Here is an 18278-nt window from a genome sequence, read left to right as displayed (position 1 = left end):
AGTGCAGCGGCATGCTCCAGACTCACCACAGCCTCTACCTCCTAGGCTCAAGCGATCCTCCCACCTCAGCCTCCGGAGTAGCTGGGACTACAGGCATGTACCACCACCGTTGGCTAATTTTGAAATTTTTTTATAGAGACAAGGTCTTGCTATGTTGCTGAGGCTGGTCTCAAACTCCTAGGCTCAAGCAATCCTCCTGTCTCAGCCTCTCAAAGGGCTAGGATTTCAGGTGTGAGCCACCATACCTGGCTCCTAAAATGTTCATGTATTGTTTTTTTTTCATTATCTTAGAGGCTAGCACAGCTGATGGACATCACTATTTAAAATAAATCGTAAAAGTAGGGCCAGGGGCAATGTATAACTTAATTCCTTAGATTTAGGGAAGGGACATTTACGATGGGAAAAAAAGTAATAAATGCTGTCTGTTTTAACTGACTTCTTTTTCAAGCAGGACGATCTGCTCAGGGCAGTCCAAGCCCAGTGTCCTCAATGGTACAGAAATCCCCCAGGATGACCCCTCCAGTGGCAAAGTCAGGCTCTCCCCAGGTTTGTTTAAATTCAGCTTGCAAGGTTTGTATTTATTTATTTATTTATTATTTTTTTGAGACGGAGTATCACTTCTTCACCCAGGCTGGAATGCAATGATGCAATCTCAGCTCACTGCAGACTCTGCCTCCTGGGTTCAAGTGATTTTCTGCCTTAGCGTCCCAGGTAGCTGGGATTACAGGTGCCTGCCACCACACCTGACTAATTTTTGTATTTTAGTAGAGATGGGGTTTCACCATCTTGGCCAGGCTGGTTGGTCTTCAACTCCTGACCTCGTGATCCACGCGCCTCAGCCTCCCAGAGTGCTGGGATTACAGGCGTGAGCGACTGCACCTGTCCTTCTTTGTATTTATCAATTTACTGCCCCAAGCATACATATAAATTAAATGAGTTTTTATGTTTGAGAATTCAGACCTTGGAGATAGTAACTGGGGCTGCGTGATAGTAAATACCAAAGTGTGAGGTTTGAATACTTGTATACTCATAAAAGCCATTTATCTGTTTTAATTTTTTATTGAGTGTAATACACATCGAAAAAAGTACACATGTTACGTGTACAGCTCAGTGAATTGTCACCATCTGAACATAACCTTGGTGACTGGCATCCAGATCAAGAAACAGAATTTTATGAGAACCTGACTGGGTGCAGTGGCTCACGCCTGTAATCCCAGCACTTTGAGAGGCCGAGGCAGGTGGATCACCTGAGGCCAGTAGTTTGAGTCCAGCCAGGTCAACATGGTGAAACCCCATCTCTACTAAAAATGCAAAAAATAGCCAGGTATGGTGGCACACACCTGTAGTCCCAGCCCCTTAGGAGGTTGAGGAGGAAAATCACTTGAACCCAGTTGGCAGAGGTCAGAACCGGAGTTCTTTTTCACCTGTACCCTTCTAGTTACTACTCTCGCCAAAGAGTAGCTGCTTTTTTGATTTCCAACAGCATGGATAAGGTTAGCCTGCCTGTACCTTCTATCAAGTGGTATTGTACAGTATGCATTCTTGTATCTGGCTGCTTTGTTCAACATTATGAGATTTATCCATGTCATTGTATGGAATTTATTGTGTGATTATGTTACAAGTATTTGTTCTACTCTCACAGGCATTTGAGTAATTTCCAGGTTTAAGCCATTGTATGTAGTACTGCTATGACCATTTCGGTTGACGTCTTCAGTGAACACACGTACAGGTTTCTCTTGGGTGTATCCCTATGAGTGATATTGCTGGGTCATAGACTCTGCATGTATTCCTCATTAGTAGATTCCTACCAAGACTACATGAGACTTCTGGCTGCTCCACATCTTTGCCTCTCTTGGTATTTTTCATCTTTTGTTGTTGTATTGTTTTGTAGTTTTAATTTGTATTTCTCTAATGATTAGCAAAATTGAGCTTTTTACAATACTGTTATTGGCCATTTGAATATTTTATGTTGTATCTGTTCATGTCTTTATTCTATTTTTCTATTGGATTGTCTTTTTCCTTCTGATTTTTAAGAGTTATTTCCTTGAATACACACACACATACACGCACATACAGTGCGAATACATTCTCACTGTGAATTGCCTATTCGTTGTCTTTTTGGTTTCTTCGATGAATACTTGTTCTTCATTTTAATATAGTTGAGTAGATCAGTTTTTTTTCTTCTATGATGAATGCTTTTCATGTTTTGTTTTAGAAATCATTTTCTATTTCAAAGTCAAAAAGATGTTTTTCTAAAAGCTTTATTTTATCTTTCATATTTAGATTTGTAGTCCGTCATCTCAGTTTATTTTTATGGTGTAATATACAGAGAATTGTGTTTCCCACGTGCTTACTTGAGTGCCCTGGGAACAAGAGTTATGTCTTTTTCTTCTGTGTCCCCCAAACCAACCCTTTTCCTAACCTGACACATACCTGTACTGGATACATAGTAAATGCCCAGGTCACAGTTCACACTTGTGGCATGATGCATGACACACAGTTTGCCAAATAAATGTTTACTGTTAATGAATGCTGATGTGGTCTAAGACCTCTCTAATGTTAATCATTGTAAGTAGCAAATAGCCTAAAGGGCTTCTCAAATTATAGCATCTTTAAAGCAGAACTCTTGATTTCTGTCTCCCCAGAGGCTAGTCCTTTTCCAGTGGGTAAATAGCACTAACACACCAGATATTTGCACAAGCTCCAAGCCCAGAAGCATCCTAGATCCCTCTCTCCACAGTATGTGTCCCCAGTCCAGGCTGACAGGAGGTCTTGTCACCTCCACCCTCTGCTGTGTCACATGTCATAAGCCCACAGCCCTGTCCCCCTGCTAGCATCCTGTGTCAAGCTGTTGCCACCTCTCACCTTTTTAACCTCTCAACTAATCTCACTGCTATCCCTACTCTAGATAGCAGTAAGCGGGATCTTTTAAATCGTAAAAGAGATTTAAACTCTCCTAAAACATCGGTAGTAGCTTTCTGACACCTTTAGAATAGAATCTAAACTCCTTGGTGTGACCTGACTGACCTACTCCTGCCTGCCTTCCTGACTCTACCCCTGCCCTCTCCAGTGCCTCCCCTGACTTCACAGAGCCCACGTTTATTTTTTTCTTTGCCAAGGTGTACCAAGGTTTCTCCTGCTTCGAGATCTCTCTGCACTTGACTTTCTTGCTACCTGGCAGGTGCTTCCTGCAGATCCCATAGCTTCTTCCTGCTTGTAGCCTCAGTTCAGACGGCGGCCCGCAGTGAGGGCTTTCTTGGCCATCTCTTCTGAAGTAGTGCCCTCTTTTATTCTCTGTGTTTTCCTGTTTGTTCTCCAACTGAAATTATCAGATATGTTTACATTTTATTGTTCAGCATGTCCCAGTAGGAGGTAAGTTCAATGAGAGTTGGGCCCTCATCTGCTTGTTCACCTCTACTTAGATTTTCTAGAATATGCCTTACACAAAGTAGAGACCCTATAAATAAGGGTTCAGAAGAATGAGTAAAGAAACCATGATTGTGTTACAGGAGCACCACTCCCTGTGATAGGCACTGATGTGATTGCTTGCAGAAGCCATGGCTTATAGTATGGGATCAATTTTTAAACCTTTTGCCTTCCATTTTAGCCAAAGTCACTTCAGCCTGCTGTTGCAGAAAAGCAGGGACATCAGTGGAAAGATACAGATCCTGTGATGGCCGGAATTGGGGAGGAGGTAAATATGTTTCATGAGGGCTTTTTTCTGGAAGTAGCTGACGGACTTGGATGGGTCAAAGTGCCAAACCCTACATGATTAGTTCATTCTAGCTTTGAAGCCTGGCCTATCCCAACAGTTCGAGCAGTTAATAAGCACAATAGCAATGACATTACTGTTTGTCATTCAGACTGAGTAGTTCCTCATTTGTGGCTTCTACAGATTGCACACTTTCAGAAGGAGTTGGAAGAGTTAAAAGCCCGAACTTCCAAAGCCTGTTTCCAAGTGGGCATTTCTGAGGAGATGAAGATGCTGCGAACAGAATCAGATGACTTGCACACCTTTCTTTTGGAGATTAAAGAGACCACAGAGGTTTGTGTTTATGGATACTTTTCCTGAGTTGAATTGCATTTAAAAAATGTTTTCTCCTACCATTCCATGGGTGTATATACTTTATTTCTTCAAGGACCACCAGGCCACAACCAGTGTTGTTTTTTTAGCATGGCTAAGTAGCCTTCCTAGAATCCCTGAGTTCAGGTCCTACCTTCAGCACTTAATAAATTATGTGACTTTGGACAAGTTAATCTAGTTAACTCTGTTTCTCAGTTTTCTCATCTATAAGATGGAGTAAGTTTCTACCCCTTTGACACATACCACATACTATGTACTCCATAAAGTTTATTATAGTTGTTAATTTGGTGTATTTGAAATTTTATTATCTATCTTTCATAGTGTTAGATTTTTAAAAAGCAGGGTATTTTAGAACATACACAGTATGAAAATATTAAATGTTTGGTGTTAATAGTGTTAATTATTGTTACTATTATTATTTCTTACTGTATGCCAGGCGCTGTGCCAAACACATCACTTGTATTATCTCACTGAATCCTCACAACTTTCCTGTGTCATACATACTGTTAACCTCTCTGTTTTGCAAGTCAGAAAACTGAGGCTTAGGTAAATTTGTCAAAAGTCACCCACTTAGCAAGTGGTAATGCCAGCATTCTGTTTCAGACTCTCTGATTCCAGAGTTCCGGTCTTAAATAGCATGTTTGGAAAGAGGAAAGTTCTTTAGAGTATTAGCAGTAATTATCTTCACATAATAGTATTGTAGCTACTGACCATGGTTTTGTATTTTCCAAATTTTCAGTAATTAGCATGTAGTTTTTTTAATGGGGTTGAAAAATAAGTGTTAAAAAAGTGTCTTTCTAAGCAGTTAAATTCTTTTTTTACGTGGCTTAAATACATTCAGATGGTCATTGTGTTCAGTGTTTGAGAAACATCACCTTCCTTGATCTAAACAGAAAGATTTGGACTTAACAACTTTTTGTATCAACATATTATTGTACTTTTTCTAGTCGCTTCATGGAGATATAAGTAGCCTGAAAACAACTTTACTTGAGGGCTTTGCTGGTGTTGAGGAAGCCAGAGAACAAAATGAAAGAAATCGTGACTCTGGGTATCTCCATTTGCTTTATAAAAGACCACTGGATCCCAAGAGCGAAGCTCAGCTTCAGGTAGGAGATCTATGTAAATCTATTTAAAAGATTTAAAAACAAACTCATGTAACAATTGCTATCTTTTTTTGTGTATAGATTTGGATGATGGCTCTTTATGAAGTTGTTAATTTTCTGCTTATAATTTACCACATTTCCCATAAACTTCCTTAACTGTGGCTAAGAAAACGATATACTTCATGTAATTATGTACTTTTTTTTAATACTTTTTTTTTTTTTTTGAGACAGGGTCTTCTGTTGCCCATGCTGGAGTGCAGTGGCATGATCTTGGCTCACTGCAACCTCTGCCTCCTGGGTTCATGCAGTTCTTCCTGCCTTAGCCTCCCAAGTAGCTGGGATTACAGGCATGCAGCACCACTATGCCCAACTAATTCTTTTCTTTTTTAAATTTTATTTATTTAGTTTTCTTCTTCTGCCTTCCTCTCCTCCCCCTGCCCACTTTATTTTATTTTTTTTTTTGGAGACAGGGTCTCACATGTTGCCCAGGCTGGAGTGCAGTAGCGCCATCTCGGCTCACTGCAACCTCCACCTCCCATGTTCAAGTGATTCTTCTGCCCCAGCCTCTGGAGTAGCTGGGGATTACCGGTGTGGGCCACCACATCCAGCTAATTTTTATATTTTTAGTAGAGATGGCCTTTCACTGTGTTGGCCAGACTTGTCTCGAGCTCCTGGCCTCAAGTGATCCACCCATCCTGGCTACCCAAAGTGCTGGGATTATAGCCACCATGCCCAGCCTGTTTTTTTGTTTTAAGACAGAGTCTTGCTCTGTTGCCTAGGCTATAGTGCAATCTCAGCTCACTGCAACCTCTGCCTCCCATGTCCAGGTGGTTCTCATGCCTCAGCCTCCCAAGTACCTGGGATTACAGGCATGTGTCACCACACCCGGCTGATTTTTGTATTTTTAGTCAAGATGGGGTTTCACCATGTTGGCCAGGCTAATCTCAAACACCTGACCTCAGGTGATCCACCCACCTCGGCTTCCTGAAGTGCTGAGATTATAGGCGTGAGCCACCATGCCCAGCTACCTGGCCTGTTTTTAATTTTTGAGAATCAAGTTAACCATGAAGGTTAGCAGTTACCCAAAATGTAAATAAAATTATTGCAGGCCTATAATAAGTTAAATAGCTAAAATATTAAATAATGCCAGATTCAGTTGTTAGTGCTGATACTATTCTTTTTCGAACAAATGAGTATTTCTCAACTTGGGAAGATGACTTACATGTTCTCTGCTTTGAATAGATAAGTTTAGAATTACTTTCAGAACTGTTTTGCCTTTACAGTTAATTTTATCGATGGGAGAGCAAAAACTAAATGGATGCACTGCCTGAGTACCAGAATGGAATGGAAAATTCCCGCACCATGTTGAGATACTTCATAGGAGCTGAGAAAAAAACAAGAATTAAGCAAGAACATTTGTTCCCTGGGGGCCTAGGCAGACACACCCATTCTGTTTCCCTTTACAGTGTACCACCTCTCTGCCACCTCTGCCTCCCAGGTTCAAGTGATTCTCATGCTCCATGTTAGCCAGGCTAGTCTTGAACTCCTGACCTCAAATGATTTGCCTGCCTTGGCCTCTCAAAGTGCTGGGATTACAGGCGTGAGCCACTGCACCCAGCCGATTTTGTTTTTTATTTTAAAGCTTTTTTATGTAAGTTTTTTTTTTTTTTTTTTTTTTATTTTTTTTATTATACTTTTTTTTTTTTTTTTTTTTTTTTTTTTTTTTTTTTTTTTTACATTATTAGAGACAGAGTCTCGCTTTGTTGCCCAGGCTGATCTTGAACTCCTAGCTTCAAGCAGTCCACCTGCCTTGGCCTCCCAGAGTGTCGGGATTATAGGTATAAGCCACTGCACCCGGCCTCATTTTAATTATACAGTTTTAATGATCATATTAAAACCTATTCTATTTTCCTTGTTTATTATGGTTCTTAATATAGAAGTATTTTAGAATTCTTTTGACTGTTTTGATACATCTTCCCCAAACTATCAGAAAAACAAGTCATTTGCCTTTTAATTTTTTTTCTCCTAGGAAATTCGGCGCCTTCATCAGTATGTGAAATTTGCTGTCCAAGATGTGAATGATGTTCTAGACTTGGAGTGGGATCGGCATCTGGAACAAAAGAAAAAACAAAGGTGAGTAAGATCTCTCATCTGCAATCAGTTGGAATAGATATTACTATTGCCATTTTAAAAAGATGATTTGGGAACATGTGAAAATCCCTGCAAACGTTCATTCTTTTTAACCTAGTCATTCTACTTCTAGAAATATTTTTCTACAGAAACAACAAATGATGCTCACAATAATTACATAAAAGGATTTATATATTGCAGCATATAATATAAACTATATAAACTATAATTTATGATAGTGAAAATTTGCATTCAACCTAATTATCTTAAGGTACAGGAGTGGCTAAATATGGTCACTTTTTTTTTCTTAATTACAGAATACCCTGTAACCATTGACTAGCATGTTCTCCAAGAAATTATTTAATATATTAAATATATTTCCTATCTTCTATAAAATGTATAGAATATATAATTATTTCACTACAATTATTAGATGTAATATAAAAATTTAATAAGTAAAAAGGCAAAAGCATATTGGCTAATAACTGTGGAGGTACAAAAGTAAATAGATGTATCAAAATATTTATAGTCATATCTGCAAAATGGGATTAAGGAAAATTTTCCTTAATACTCTTCTGTATATTCCAAATTTTGTTTTTGAGAAAATATTTGTAATTAGTGTGGATAGTTAAAAGGATGAGAGGAATGATGGCAAAGGAATGGGAAACCTTTTAGCATAGTTTTTTATCCCTAGATATTTGGTTTTAAGCCACATATTTTCCACAAGGAATAAAATGCAGTGTACCATGAGAACATGAAGTGCCCGTTAGAAATGTGAAAAACAGATCAGCCCTGAAATGTTAGATTTTTGAAACACCTACGCTTAATTAATAGATTAGTTAGCCCAGTGTGAAAACAAACCAAGAAATGTTCTATTTGATGTACTTTCAGTGGGACAACCTGGGTGTGACATCAGGGACAGGACTAGAATATGCTTATAATTTAGTAAGCTGAATTCAATAAGTTACATTTTGTTATGTGGACAAAGGCTAGAAATCCCAACTGGAGGACCCTCAGCTTGGAGCATAGATAGATGTGAAGAGATAGAAGTGAGAAGCTCTCCTCCCCCACTATCTAAGGGGAGGATTCTGTGGACTGGAGCACTTGTCTCCATGGGCAGTGGGGCCCCATTAGAGAACCAGCTCACACACTTAGTTCTGATTCATGTTCAGCCATACAGTTTGCTATCCCACGAGGGAAATAATGACCTAACCTGACAGTGGGAACATTCTGCTCTGTTTGATGGTTATATTTCTGTTTGGTAATTAACAAATTAGCCTTGTAAGAAAGTACATGATGCTAAAAGAGAAGCCAGTCTTTTTTTTTTTCCCCTTTATATCAATTCTGTGGATTTACTACTTAGGCTTTTCTGAGTTCCCTTTCTGTAGAGTTCAAATTCTTAAATCTGTACAATTTTCTATTTTGATAGCGCTTCTCTGTTTTCTGTACCCTATTGAAATGCCTTTTTTATTTACTATTTTTGAGATGGGGTCTTACTCTGTTGCCCAGGCTGGAGTTCAGTGGCACGATCTCAGCTCACTGCAGCCTCCGCCTCCTGGGTTCAAGTAATACTCCTGCCTCAGCCTCCTGAGTAGCTGGGATTACAGTCATGTACCTCCATGCCCAGCTAGTTTTTGTATTTTTAGCAGAGACGGGGTTTCACCATGTTGGTCAGGCTGGTCTCAAACTCCTGACCTCATGATCTGCCTGCCTCAGCCTCCCAAAGTGCTGGGATTATAGTCATGAGCCACTGCGCCTGGCCTGAAATGCCTTTTAAAAAATGTATGTTGAACTACCTTGTTACCAGAGGCAGTCACTCAGTCAACCCCGAACTCAAAGAGATAATGGGAAAAGATGAAATAAATCCAGAGGTTTCTCTTTAGCAAGCATTTTTCATTCCGTGATTTGTGTGAAGAGGCAGAATATACATAGAGTCACTTGTTGCTTAAGGTGTGTTCTGAGAAGTTCACTGTTAGAGGCGATTTTGTCATCGTATGAACGTCATGGAATGTACTTACGCAAACCTAGATGGCATAGCCTATTACACCTAAGCTATATGGCGTATAGCCTGTTGCTCCTAGGCTACAAATCTGTACAGCAAGCTTGTCCGACCCACAGCCCACAGGCCGCATATGGCCCAGTACAGCTTTGAATGCAGCCCAACACAAATTTGTAAACTTTCTTAAAACATTATGAGATTTTTTGCAATTTTGTTAAGCTCATCATTAGCATTAGTAGATTTTATATAGCCCAAGACCATTCTTCTTCCAGTGTGGCCCAAGAAGCCACAAGATTAGACACCCCTGCTGTATAGCATGGTTTTATACTGAATACTACAGACAGTTGTAGCACAAATTACTAGGCAGTAGGAATTCAGCTCTACTGTAATCTTATGGGATCATTGTTGTATATATAGTCCATCATTGACCAAAATGTCATTATGTGGCACATCACTGTATTGACATACCATAGCAAAGCAAATTTGGTTTGTAACTGGTGTGGGATTATTCCTTTTGTTTTTATTTGTATAGTTTTTCCTATTCCCTCTGCAAATTAATGTAGTAGAAGAAAATTTCAGAGCAACTTTATTTCTAGTGAAAAGTGGAAGCAAATAGCCCTGTCCCCCCCTACAGTTAGACCTACTTCACAGAGGCAGCTCCTGTTGTCCCTGTCTTGTTTTAGTTCTTTGGGGCAGGTTACCTCCCTGATACTAAATCTTGTGCTGTCCCACTATTTCTTGACAATAGTCTGAAGACTTAACTAACTCCTGTAGACTTTTGGTGAGCCTGTTTTTTTTTTTTTTTTAATTGAATATAATTGACATTCAGAAAAACAGACAGATTCTAAGTAGAAAGCTAACTGGCTTTTCCCCTGTTGCTGATTCGCACCTCGTTCCTGCCCTTTTCTTCCTAGAGTCTCTTTCAGATTTCGCCTAATTTACGCTGTCCTTTGCTATAGGCCTGGCCTGCCTGTTTCCAGCTGTTTTCTCCACATTCCTTTTTATCTTCATTAGGCTTTCATCTCTTTTTTATTTTCTAGTAATTTCTTGATGGTTCTTGTCTACTCTTGGTTCTCCATTTTGTCATTTTCACTGTTACCATTGTAGTCCTTTGTTTGTTTTTTAGCGGGAGATTCCTTTACCTGAACATTCATGTTTAATTCTTTTCCATGGTTGTCAACAGGCACCTACTTGTGCCAGAGCGAGAGACGCTGTTTAACACTCTAGCCAACAACCGGGAAATCATCAATCAACAGAGGAAGAGGCTGAATCACCTGGTGGACAGTCTTCAGAAGCTCCGCCTTTACAACCAGACTTCCCCATGGAGCCTGCCCTCGGCTCTGCCTTCCCAGAGCAGCATTCACAGGTGTGGAGAGAACCTGCACTCAATAAATATGGGTGAATGAATGCATGAACAGATATTTAGGGGAGTAATGTGGAGTAGTCTTAGAGTCATTCAGATGTAGGTTTGCAAGTGACTCTGCTGTCTCTCAGCTTGTGATCCTGGTCAGGGTCTCACCCTCTCCGATCATTTGTTTCTTTGCCTAAAAAATGGGGATGACAATACCTGCTTCATGGGATTGTTGGAGAGTTAAATTAAGTCTGTAAAGTATTACACTGATGAAATGGGTGCTGAATATATCATAGCAAGTGATATACCATAGTAATAGTGTCATGGTTTGATTGAAAATCAACTGAGAGGATTAAGTTGTCTGACTTGTCTCTAAAACCCAGATTTGCCATTCTGCTTGAATGTGGGGACTTTCAGACCCTGGCAGATTGACAGTCTGCCTTGAGTTTACCAAAATGGTTTTGTGTTTATAGGCCAAATGCGTAGATGTTAATTACTCTTTTTATTGTGGTACCATCATGTTGTGTTGGTGAATACTGGTGATATACTCATGTCTTGCATTTATGTTTAGGAGGATAGTGTACCCCCGATAGCTTCAGATCGTTTAGCTCCTAGTTGGTCTGTATGTAACACTATCCTGTTTCAGTTTTGACAGTGACCTTGAAAGCCTGCGCAATGCTTTGTTGAAAACCACCATAGAATCTCATGCTAAATCCTTGCCCAAAGTACCAGGTAATTGCATCATTCCCAATCTTCTAGCTCCCTTTGTTCTCTTCCAGCTACTGATATCTTAAAAACTGAATCTTAAGCATTTATGGGTTTATGGATTTCTTGCAGCTAAACTGTCCCCCATGAAACAGGCACAACTGAGAAACTTCTTGGCCAAGAGGAAGACCCCACCAGTGAGATCCACTGCTCCAGGTAAAGAGAACTGGTAACTGGGCCTGTACATAGTGATAGGGTGCAGTGTGTGTGTGTGTGTGTGTGTGTGTGTGTGTGTGTGTGTCTGTGTGTGTGTTGGGTGTTTAATAGGTGATAGAGCAGCAAGGTAGTCATTTTGGTTTTTACAGTTTTCTGCAGTCCTCAGGTTTGATGGCTGATTCACAAGGGTTTGAGATAGGTTGAGCTGGATCCTAGGCCCTGCTTTAGCCAGAGAAGGTTTACTTTTATGATTTGTGTTAGGTTTAGAGTAAGTTTGCATTTGGGAAAAAGGCTTTTTTAAAAACAAATAAATAACAGATAGAAAAAGATAAAAGATGGAGTCTCCCTATGTTGCCCAGGCTGTTCTCAAACACCTGGGTTCAAGTTATCTTCTTGCCTCAGCCTCCCAGAGTGCTGGGATTACAGGTGTTAGCCACTGTGCCTTGCCAAAAAAGGCTTCTTTTGTGAAAAAAAGAAGAAAATATGATTAAGCAATGTTGGTTAAAAACACTTGCTGAAAAGAAGCTATATAACTGGTGAAATAAATTTTTTCCCCATTATCTAAAGAATAACTTCAATTAAAAAAATTTGTTACAAACAGCTTTAGGCATAACTGCCTTGTTTTACTGCCCATATCCAAATCTTTATTTGAGATTCTGTTTTTGGTTAAAACTTTTTAATACCAATAACAAATACTTTTGGTAATCAGAGTAACTAAAAGAAACTTAATCTTATTGATTTATTTTTCTGTAATCACATAGGGCTAAATTAGATAAATAACAGTCACAAGTGAATTTTTAAATAAATTTTTCTTACCTAAATATACCTTCTTTTAGTAGATAATTAGGGAAAATATGGAGAAGTATAAAGGAGAATAATAAGTATTAGCTGCGTGTGGTAGCACACACCTGTAATCTTAGCTCTTTAGGAGACTGAGGCAATAGGATTGCTTGAGCCCAGGAGTTTAAGGCTGCAGTGAGCTATGGCCATGCCACTGCACTCCAGCCTAAGCAACAGAATTTCTAAAAAGAAAAAAAATTACTCTCTCTCTCAACCCAGATATGGCCTTCTTTAGTTATTTTGGTTTAGCTCCAGACTTTTTTCTTTGCATATGTAAATCTGATTTATTTAAAAATGAAATTGAGATTATAACATTTAGTTTTGTGTCTTGATTTTTTTTTCTAATTTAAAGTTGATGAGCCCTTACTATTAAAAAAAAAAAAAAACAGAAATAAGTGCTGGTGAGGGTAGGGAAAAATTGGAACCTTTGTGCACTGTTGGTGAGAATGTGAAATGGTAAAGCCACTGTGGAAAACAGTTTTGTGGTCCCTAAAAAAATTAAAAATGTAATTACCATATGATCCAGCAATTTCAGTTCTAGGTATATACCCCAAATAATCGAAAACAAGGTTTCAAAGAGACACTTGTATCCATGCGCATGACAGCATTATTGATAATAGCCAAGAGGCAGAAGCAATGTGTCTGTTGATGAATGAACGGATAAACAAAATGTCCGTCTATACAATGGAATTATTATTCAGCCTGAAAAAAAGGAATTTTTGACACATGTTACAATTTAAGTGAACCTTGAGGACATTGTGCTAACTGTAATCAACCACAAATAGACAAATACTATATGATTCCACTTCTATGAAGTATCTAGAGACATCTAATTCATAGAGATGGAAAGGAGAATAGGGGTGGCCTGAAGGACTGAGGTGGGGGAGTTGTTGTTTAATGGGTATAGCGTTTCTGTGTTGCACTTTGAAAATAGTTCTGGAGGTGGATGGTGGTGATGATTCCACAATGTGAATATACCTAATACCAATGAAGCATACACTTTAAAACACTTAAGGTGGTAAATTTTATATTGTATTTTACCAAATTTTAAAAATTGGAAAAAAATTTTGAAGTTAAAATCATAAGCTTTTCCTCTGCCTTCTATGTTTAAATATTCTTTGAACACATGCCTTATAATGACAACACAATATTTCCTTGTATTAGAAGGCCGTAATGCCTGTCGCTAATCTTGTTGCCAGAATTTTACTCAGAACGTCCTTGTTCACAAATCTTTAACCCACATCAGAATATATATTTAGATAAAGTCCTTAGAAGTGAGATTTATGTAATTTATTTATTCGTTCATTCAACAAATATGATTGCCTAGTTCGTTCCAGGCAGTGTTAAGTAAGAGAAACATGGCCTCTGCCCACGAGAAGCTTTCATTTAAGAGGAGGAATTCAGACATGAGGCAGATAACTGCACATGATACTCATTTAATATTAGTGTGCATGCTGGGAAGAATAACTCAGCATGGAAACACTTTTAATTTTTAAAATTGTGAAATACAATACGTATAAAGTGCACAAAACAAAAACATCTATCCCTGTAGCCTTACCCAGGTCATGAAACAGAATATTGATGTTTTTTAGAATCCCTCTTCATACCCCAGTTTTCCTTCCTCCCCTAAGGCACCATTATATGGGCTTATATGAGAGTTTTGCCTTTGCCTTTTTTTTCCAATTTGACATTTTTTGTTATTTTTAATTTATTATTTTGAAAAAACAAACTTCCAATTGCAAGAGTGCAGTAAGCACCCACTTAACCCTCACCCATATGTTTTTTAATGTTTGCCACAATTGTTGCTGAACTATCTGAGAATAAGTTGAAGACAACGCCCCTTACTCCTAAATATTTCAGCATGTGTTCTCCAAGAACAAAGGTGTTGTCTTACACACCGTAATACAGTTCACAGGTTCAGGAAATCTAACGTATACAATTATCTCATAGACAGTTGATACTCAGATTTTGCCAGCTGTCCCACTTACCCCTACAGGTTGATTGGATCTAGGATCCACTCCAGGATTCTGCATTGCCTAAGTTGTCATTCTCTTTAGTCTTCTTTTCTTTGCTTTCCTTGAGGGCTTTACTATGTAAGCGTAACTTCCAAAACACTGTACTTTGGTTTTGCCTGTGTTTTGGTCTTTGCCTACTGCATAAATCCATCTACTTACTCTCTGAATGGGCTTCTCTTGTTCCATATCAGGCTTGTAAGATGCATCCATGTTGTTGCCTCTAGCTGTTATTTTAGTTGCTATGTAGTATTCCATTGCATGAATATGCTGCACTTGTTTGTTTATTCTCCTGTTGGACATGTGTTCCTTTCAGTTTATAGCTATTCCAGAAAAGGTTGTTCTGAATATTTCTGTACATGTCTCTCAGAGCACGTGTGGACTCTTCCATTTGGTTACATAGCTAGGAGTGGCATTGTTGTCTTATAGCCTGTCTGTATGCTCACCTTTCTTAGATTCTGCCAAGCAGCTTTACTAACTGTTTGTACTTTATCATCAGTATATGAGTGTTATCGTTCCACGTCTTTGCCAAGGTTGATATTGTCAGTCTTTTTCTTTTAACTATTCTGGTAGAACTCTTTTGTAAAATGTTTTAACTATTTGGATATCTTCTTTTGTGGAGTACTGGATTGAATCTTGCTCATTCATTTATTATTGAATAATCTGTCTTATTGATTTGTAAATGTTTTTATAAATTCTGGAGACCAGCCTTTGTTGGTTATATAAGTTGTAGATAGTCACTTTGCCTTTTTGCCCTCTTAATTATGTCTTGGTGAACAGAAGTTCTTTTTTGTTTTTGTTTTTAGAAGTAGAGTCTTGCTCTGTTGCCCAGGCTGGAGTGCAGTGGTGCAGTCGTAGCTCACTGCAGCCCCAGCCTCCCTGCCTGAAGCAATCTTCCTGCCTCAGCCTCCTGAGTAGCTGGGACTACAGGCACAGGCCACCATGCCCAGCTAATTTTTTTATTTTTTGTAGAGACATAGTCTCACTATATTTTTCAGGCTGATCTTGAACTCCTGCCTTATGCTGTCTTCCTGCCTTGGCTTCCCAAAGTGCTGGGATTACAGGTGTGAGCAGCTGTGCCCAGCCCAGTGAGCAGAAGTTCTTAATTGTAAAATAGTGAGATTTATCAGCCTTTTCTTTTATAGTTAGTACTTTTTGTGTTGTGTTTAAGAAATCCTCTATCTCCAGGTAATGAAAGTAGATATGTACCTTTACTATCTTCCAGAAACATGAATGTTTGCTTTTCACAATTGAATCAACTATCTACCTGGAATTGATTTTTTTTTAAAAAAACAACTTTACTGAGGTATAATTTACATATAACACTCACCTGTTATAAGTGTGCAGCTGGGTGATTTTTACTAAATTTACAGAATTGTATGGCCATAACCGCATTCCAGTCCTAGAACATTTCCATCACTTAAAAAGTTTCCCCATGCTTGTTTGCAGTCAATTTTTGTTCCACCCAAGCAATCACTGATCTGCTTTCTTTCTCTGTGGGTCTGCCTTTTTAAAGAAATTGCATATTTTCTCAAGACACAAAAAGAAGAAGAAATAAAAAGAAATTGCATGTATTATGGAGTCTGATAATGTTTAGATTTAGATTCTTTCACTTAGCATGTTTTTGTTGTTCACTCATGATGTATACCATGTATCAGTAGTTCATTCCTTTTTATTGAACAGTATTCCTCTGTATAGATACATCATATTTTATGCTCTCAAGAATTGATTTTTGTGTGTGATATAAGGTATGGCTTGTGTCATTTTTTTGCATTTGGATATCTGCTTGTCCTAACACTGTTTATTGAAAAGATTCTCCTCCCTGCTTAGCAGGGCCACTTCTATTATAAATCATTTATGCATATACATGTATGTTTGTTGGTCTCATACAATGATTAGAAAGCACTGCTGCCACACTGTCTTAATTCATGCTCAAATAAGTCTCAATACTGTTCTCTTGCTAGATTCTATGTGTGTTCTGTCCAACGTGGTACTCTGCTTTACATTTAAATTAAATAAAATTGCAAGGCAAAGTGGTGCATTCCTATAAACCCAGCTGCTTGAGGAGGCTGAGGCAGGAGGATCACTTGAGCCTAGGAGTTCCGAGACCAGCCTGGGCAAGGAGTAGTTAGACACTGTCTCAAATGAATACATACATTTTAAAAAGAAAAATAAATAAAATTTAAAGTCTAGTTTTGTTATCCCAGTAGCCACATTTCAGGTGCTCAGGAGGCACATGTGAATAGTGGCTACTGTAATGGAAACACGTATAAAAAACATTTTATCATTGCAGAAAGCTCTACAATCCAGAGGTAGGGGTTGGCAGATTTTTCCGTAAGGGCCAGCTAGAGAATAGGTGAGGCCTGCAGTCACTGTGGTTTCCATTGCACCTACCTAATTCTGCTGTTGTAACGGGAGAGCAGCCACAGACCATGTGATGAAAGGGGCATGTCTGTATTTCAGCAAAACTTTATATTTCTGAAAAGAGACAGCTGACCTATGGTTGTAGTTTTCTGACCCTTGCTCTAGAATGTTTTGGCTTTCTTGGTGTTTTACATTTTCATATTAACATTTAAATTGTCTTGTTAAATTCCACCTCCCTGTACCTACAGTAGTCAAAACCATAGAGACAGAACTAGAATGGTAGCTGCCAGAAGCTGGAGGAGGGAGAATGAGGAGTTAGCGTTTCAAGGGGACGAAGCTTCAGATGAAAATATTTTGGAGATAGATGGTAGTCACGGTTATACAACATTATGAATGTATTTATACCATGGAACTGTACACTTAAAAATTGTTAAGATGGTGCATTTTGTTATGTGTATTTTACCACAATAAAAAAAACGAGGAGGGAGGCAGGAGAATTGCTTGAATCCCGGATGCAGAGGTTGCCGTGAGCCGAGATTGCGCCATTGCACTCCAGCTTAGGCAACAAGAGCAAAAACTCTGTCTCAAAAAAAGAGAGGCGGGGACGGATTTTGTCTTCCTCAGCCTTCAAAGGAAAGTTGAGATTTTGATTGGAATTGTATTAAGTCTCTAGATCAACTTGAGAATTGACATTTGTGCAGTAGTGAACTCTCAGTTCCCGACCTGGGTATATATTTGTATATTTGGGTGTTCTTTAATTTCTCTTAGTGTTTTATGCATGTGAGACATGCATTTTTTGTTAGAGTTATTGCTAAAAATTTAGTATTTTTGATGCTTTTATGATGGTAGACTTTTTTCACTTAAATTTTATGTTTTATGTTGGATGTAGTATAGAGAAATACAGTTGATTTATGTATATTTACTTATAGCCAGCAACTTGGCAGAATTCATTTATTTTAACACATCTGTAGCTGTTTCTTGGCCTTGTAGTTATGGAAACAATGATATCCTGCATGCATACTAATGGTGATGTGTCTGCCTTTCCAGTCCTTTTATTATTATTATCATTTTTTTTTAACCTGACTTCACTGGCTAGAACCTCCAGTACAGCATAAAAGTGTCATGCGTCTATCCTTAATTTCAAAAGGAACACTTTCTGCAGTTCATCCTAAAATGTGAGGTTTGCGGCATCTGCTGAGATGATCATATGACTTCTATCCTTTTGTTTCCCTGCCCTCAGTCATGTGAGTTTCTACCTTTCCTAATCTGAACTAGAGTGTAAACAAAATAAGATTCTTTAAATTTCAGTGGGACTGTCTTTCTAATGCCAGGCAGTTAACTGCATCCTTCATCACAGCAGAGAGCAGTACCCATTATTGGTGGAGGCAGCACCGTTGGCTTAGTGAGCAGTCCATGCTGCAAGCTTCTGTAAGTGAGCATGGCCATTGTATCTTTCTTTTTTTTTTTTTTTTTT

General features: G+C 38.7%; 1 protein-coding gene across 5 annotated transcripts in view; it reads left to right on the top strand.

The window, feature by feature from the left end:
* Positions 1–18278, top strand: part of NUP214 (nucleoporin 214) — a 101997-nt gene that overhangs the window by 23776 nt on the left and 59943 nt on the right. For all 5 annotated transcript variants that reach the window (XM_037728044.1, XM_017499063.2, XM_017499061.2 and 2 more), the window contains exons 14-21: positions 452–546; positions 3608–3694; positions 3896–4045; positions 5032–5190; positions 7217–7320; positions 10500–10682; positions 11314–11399; positions 11505–11588. In XM_037728044.1, the coding sequence (XP_037583972.1) occupies positions 452–546; positions 3608–3694; positions 3896–4045; positions 5032–5190; positions 7217–7320; positions 10500–10682; positions 11314–11399; positions 11505–11588 (948 nt within the window). The remainder of the gene's footprint in view (positions 1–451; positions 547–3607; positions 3695–3895; positions 4046–5031; positions 5191–7216; positions 7321–10499; positions 10683–11313; positions 11400–11504; positions 11589–18278) is intronic.

This window comes from Cebus imitator, unplaced genomic scaffold (genome assembly GCF_001604975.1).
Source record: "Cebus imitator isolate Cc_AM_T3 unplaced genomic scaffold, Cebus_imitator-1.0 Scaffold254, whole genome shotgun sequence".
Lineage (NCBI taxonomy): Eukaryota > Metazoa > Chordata > Mammalia > Primates > Cebidae > Cebus > Cebus imitator.
This window is presented reverse-complemented; position numbering and strand designations above follow the sequence as displayed.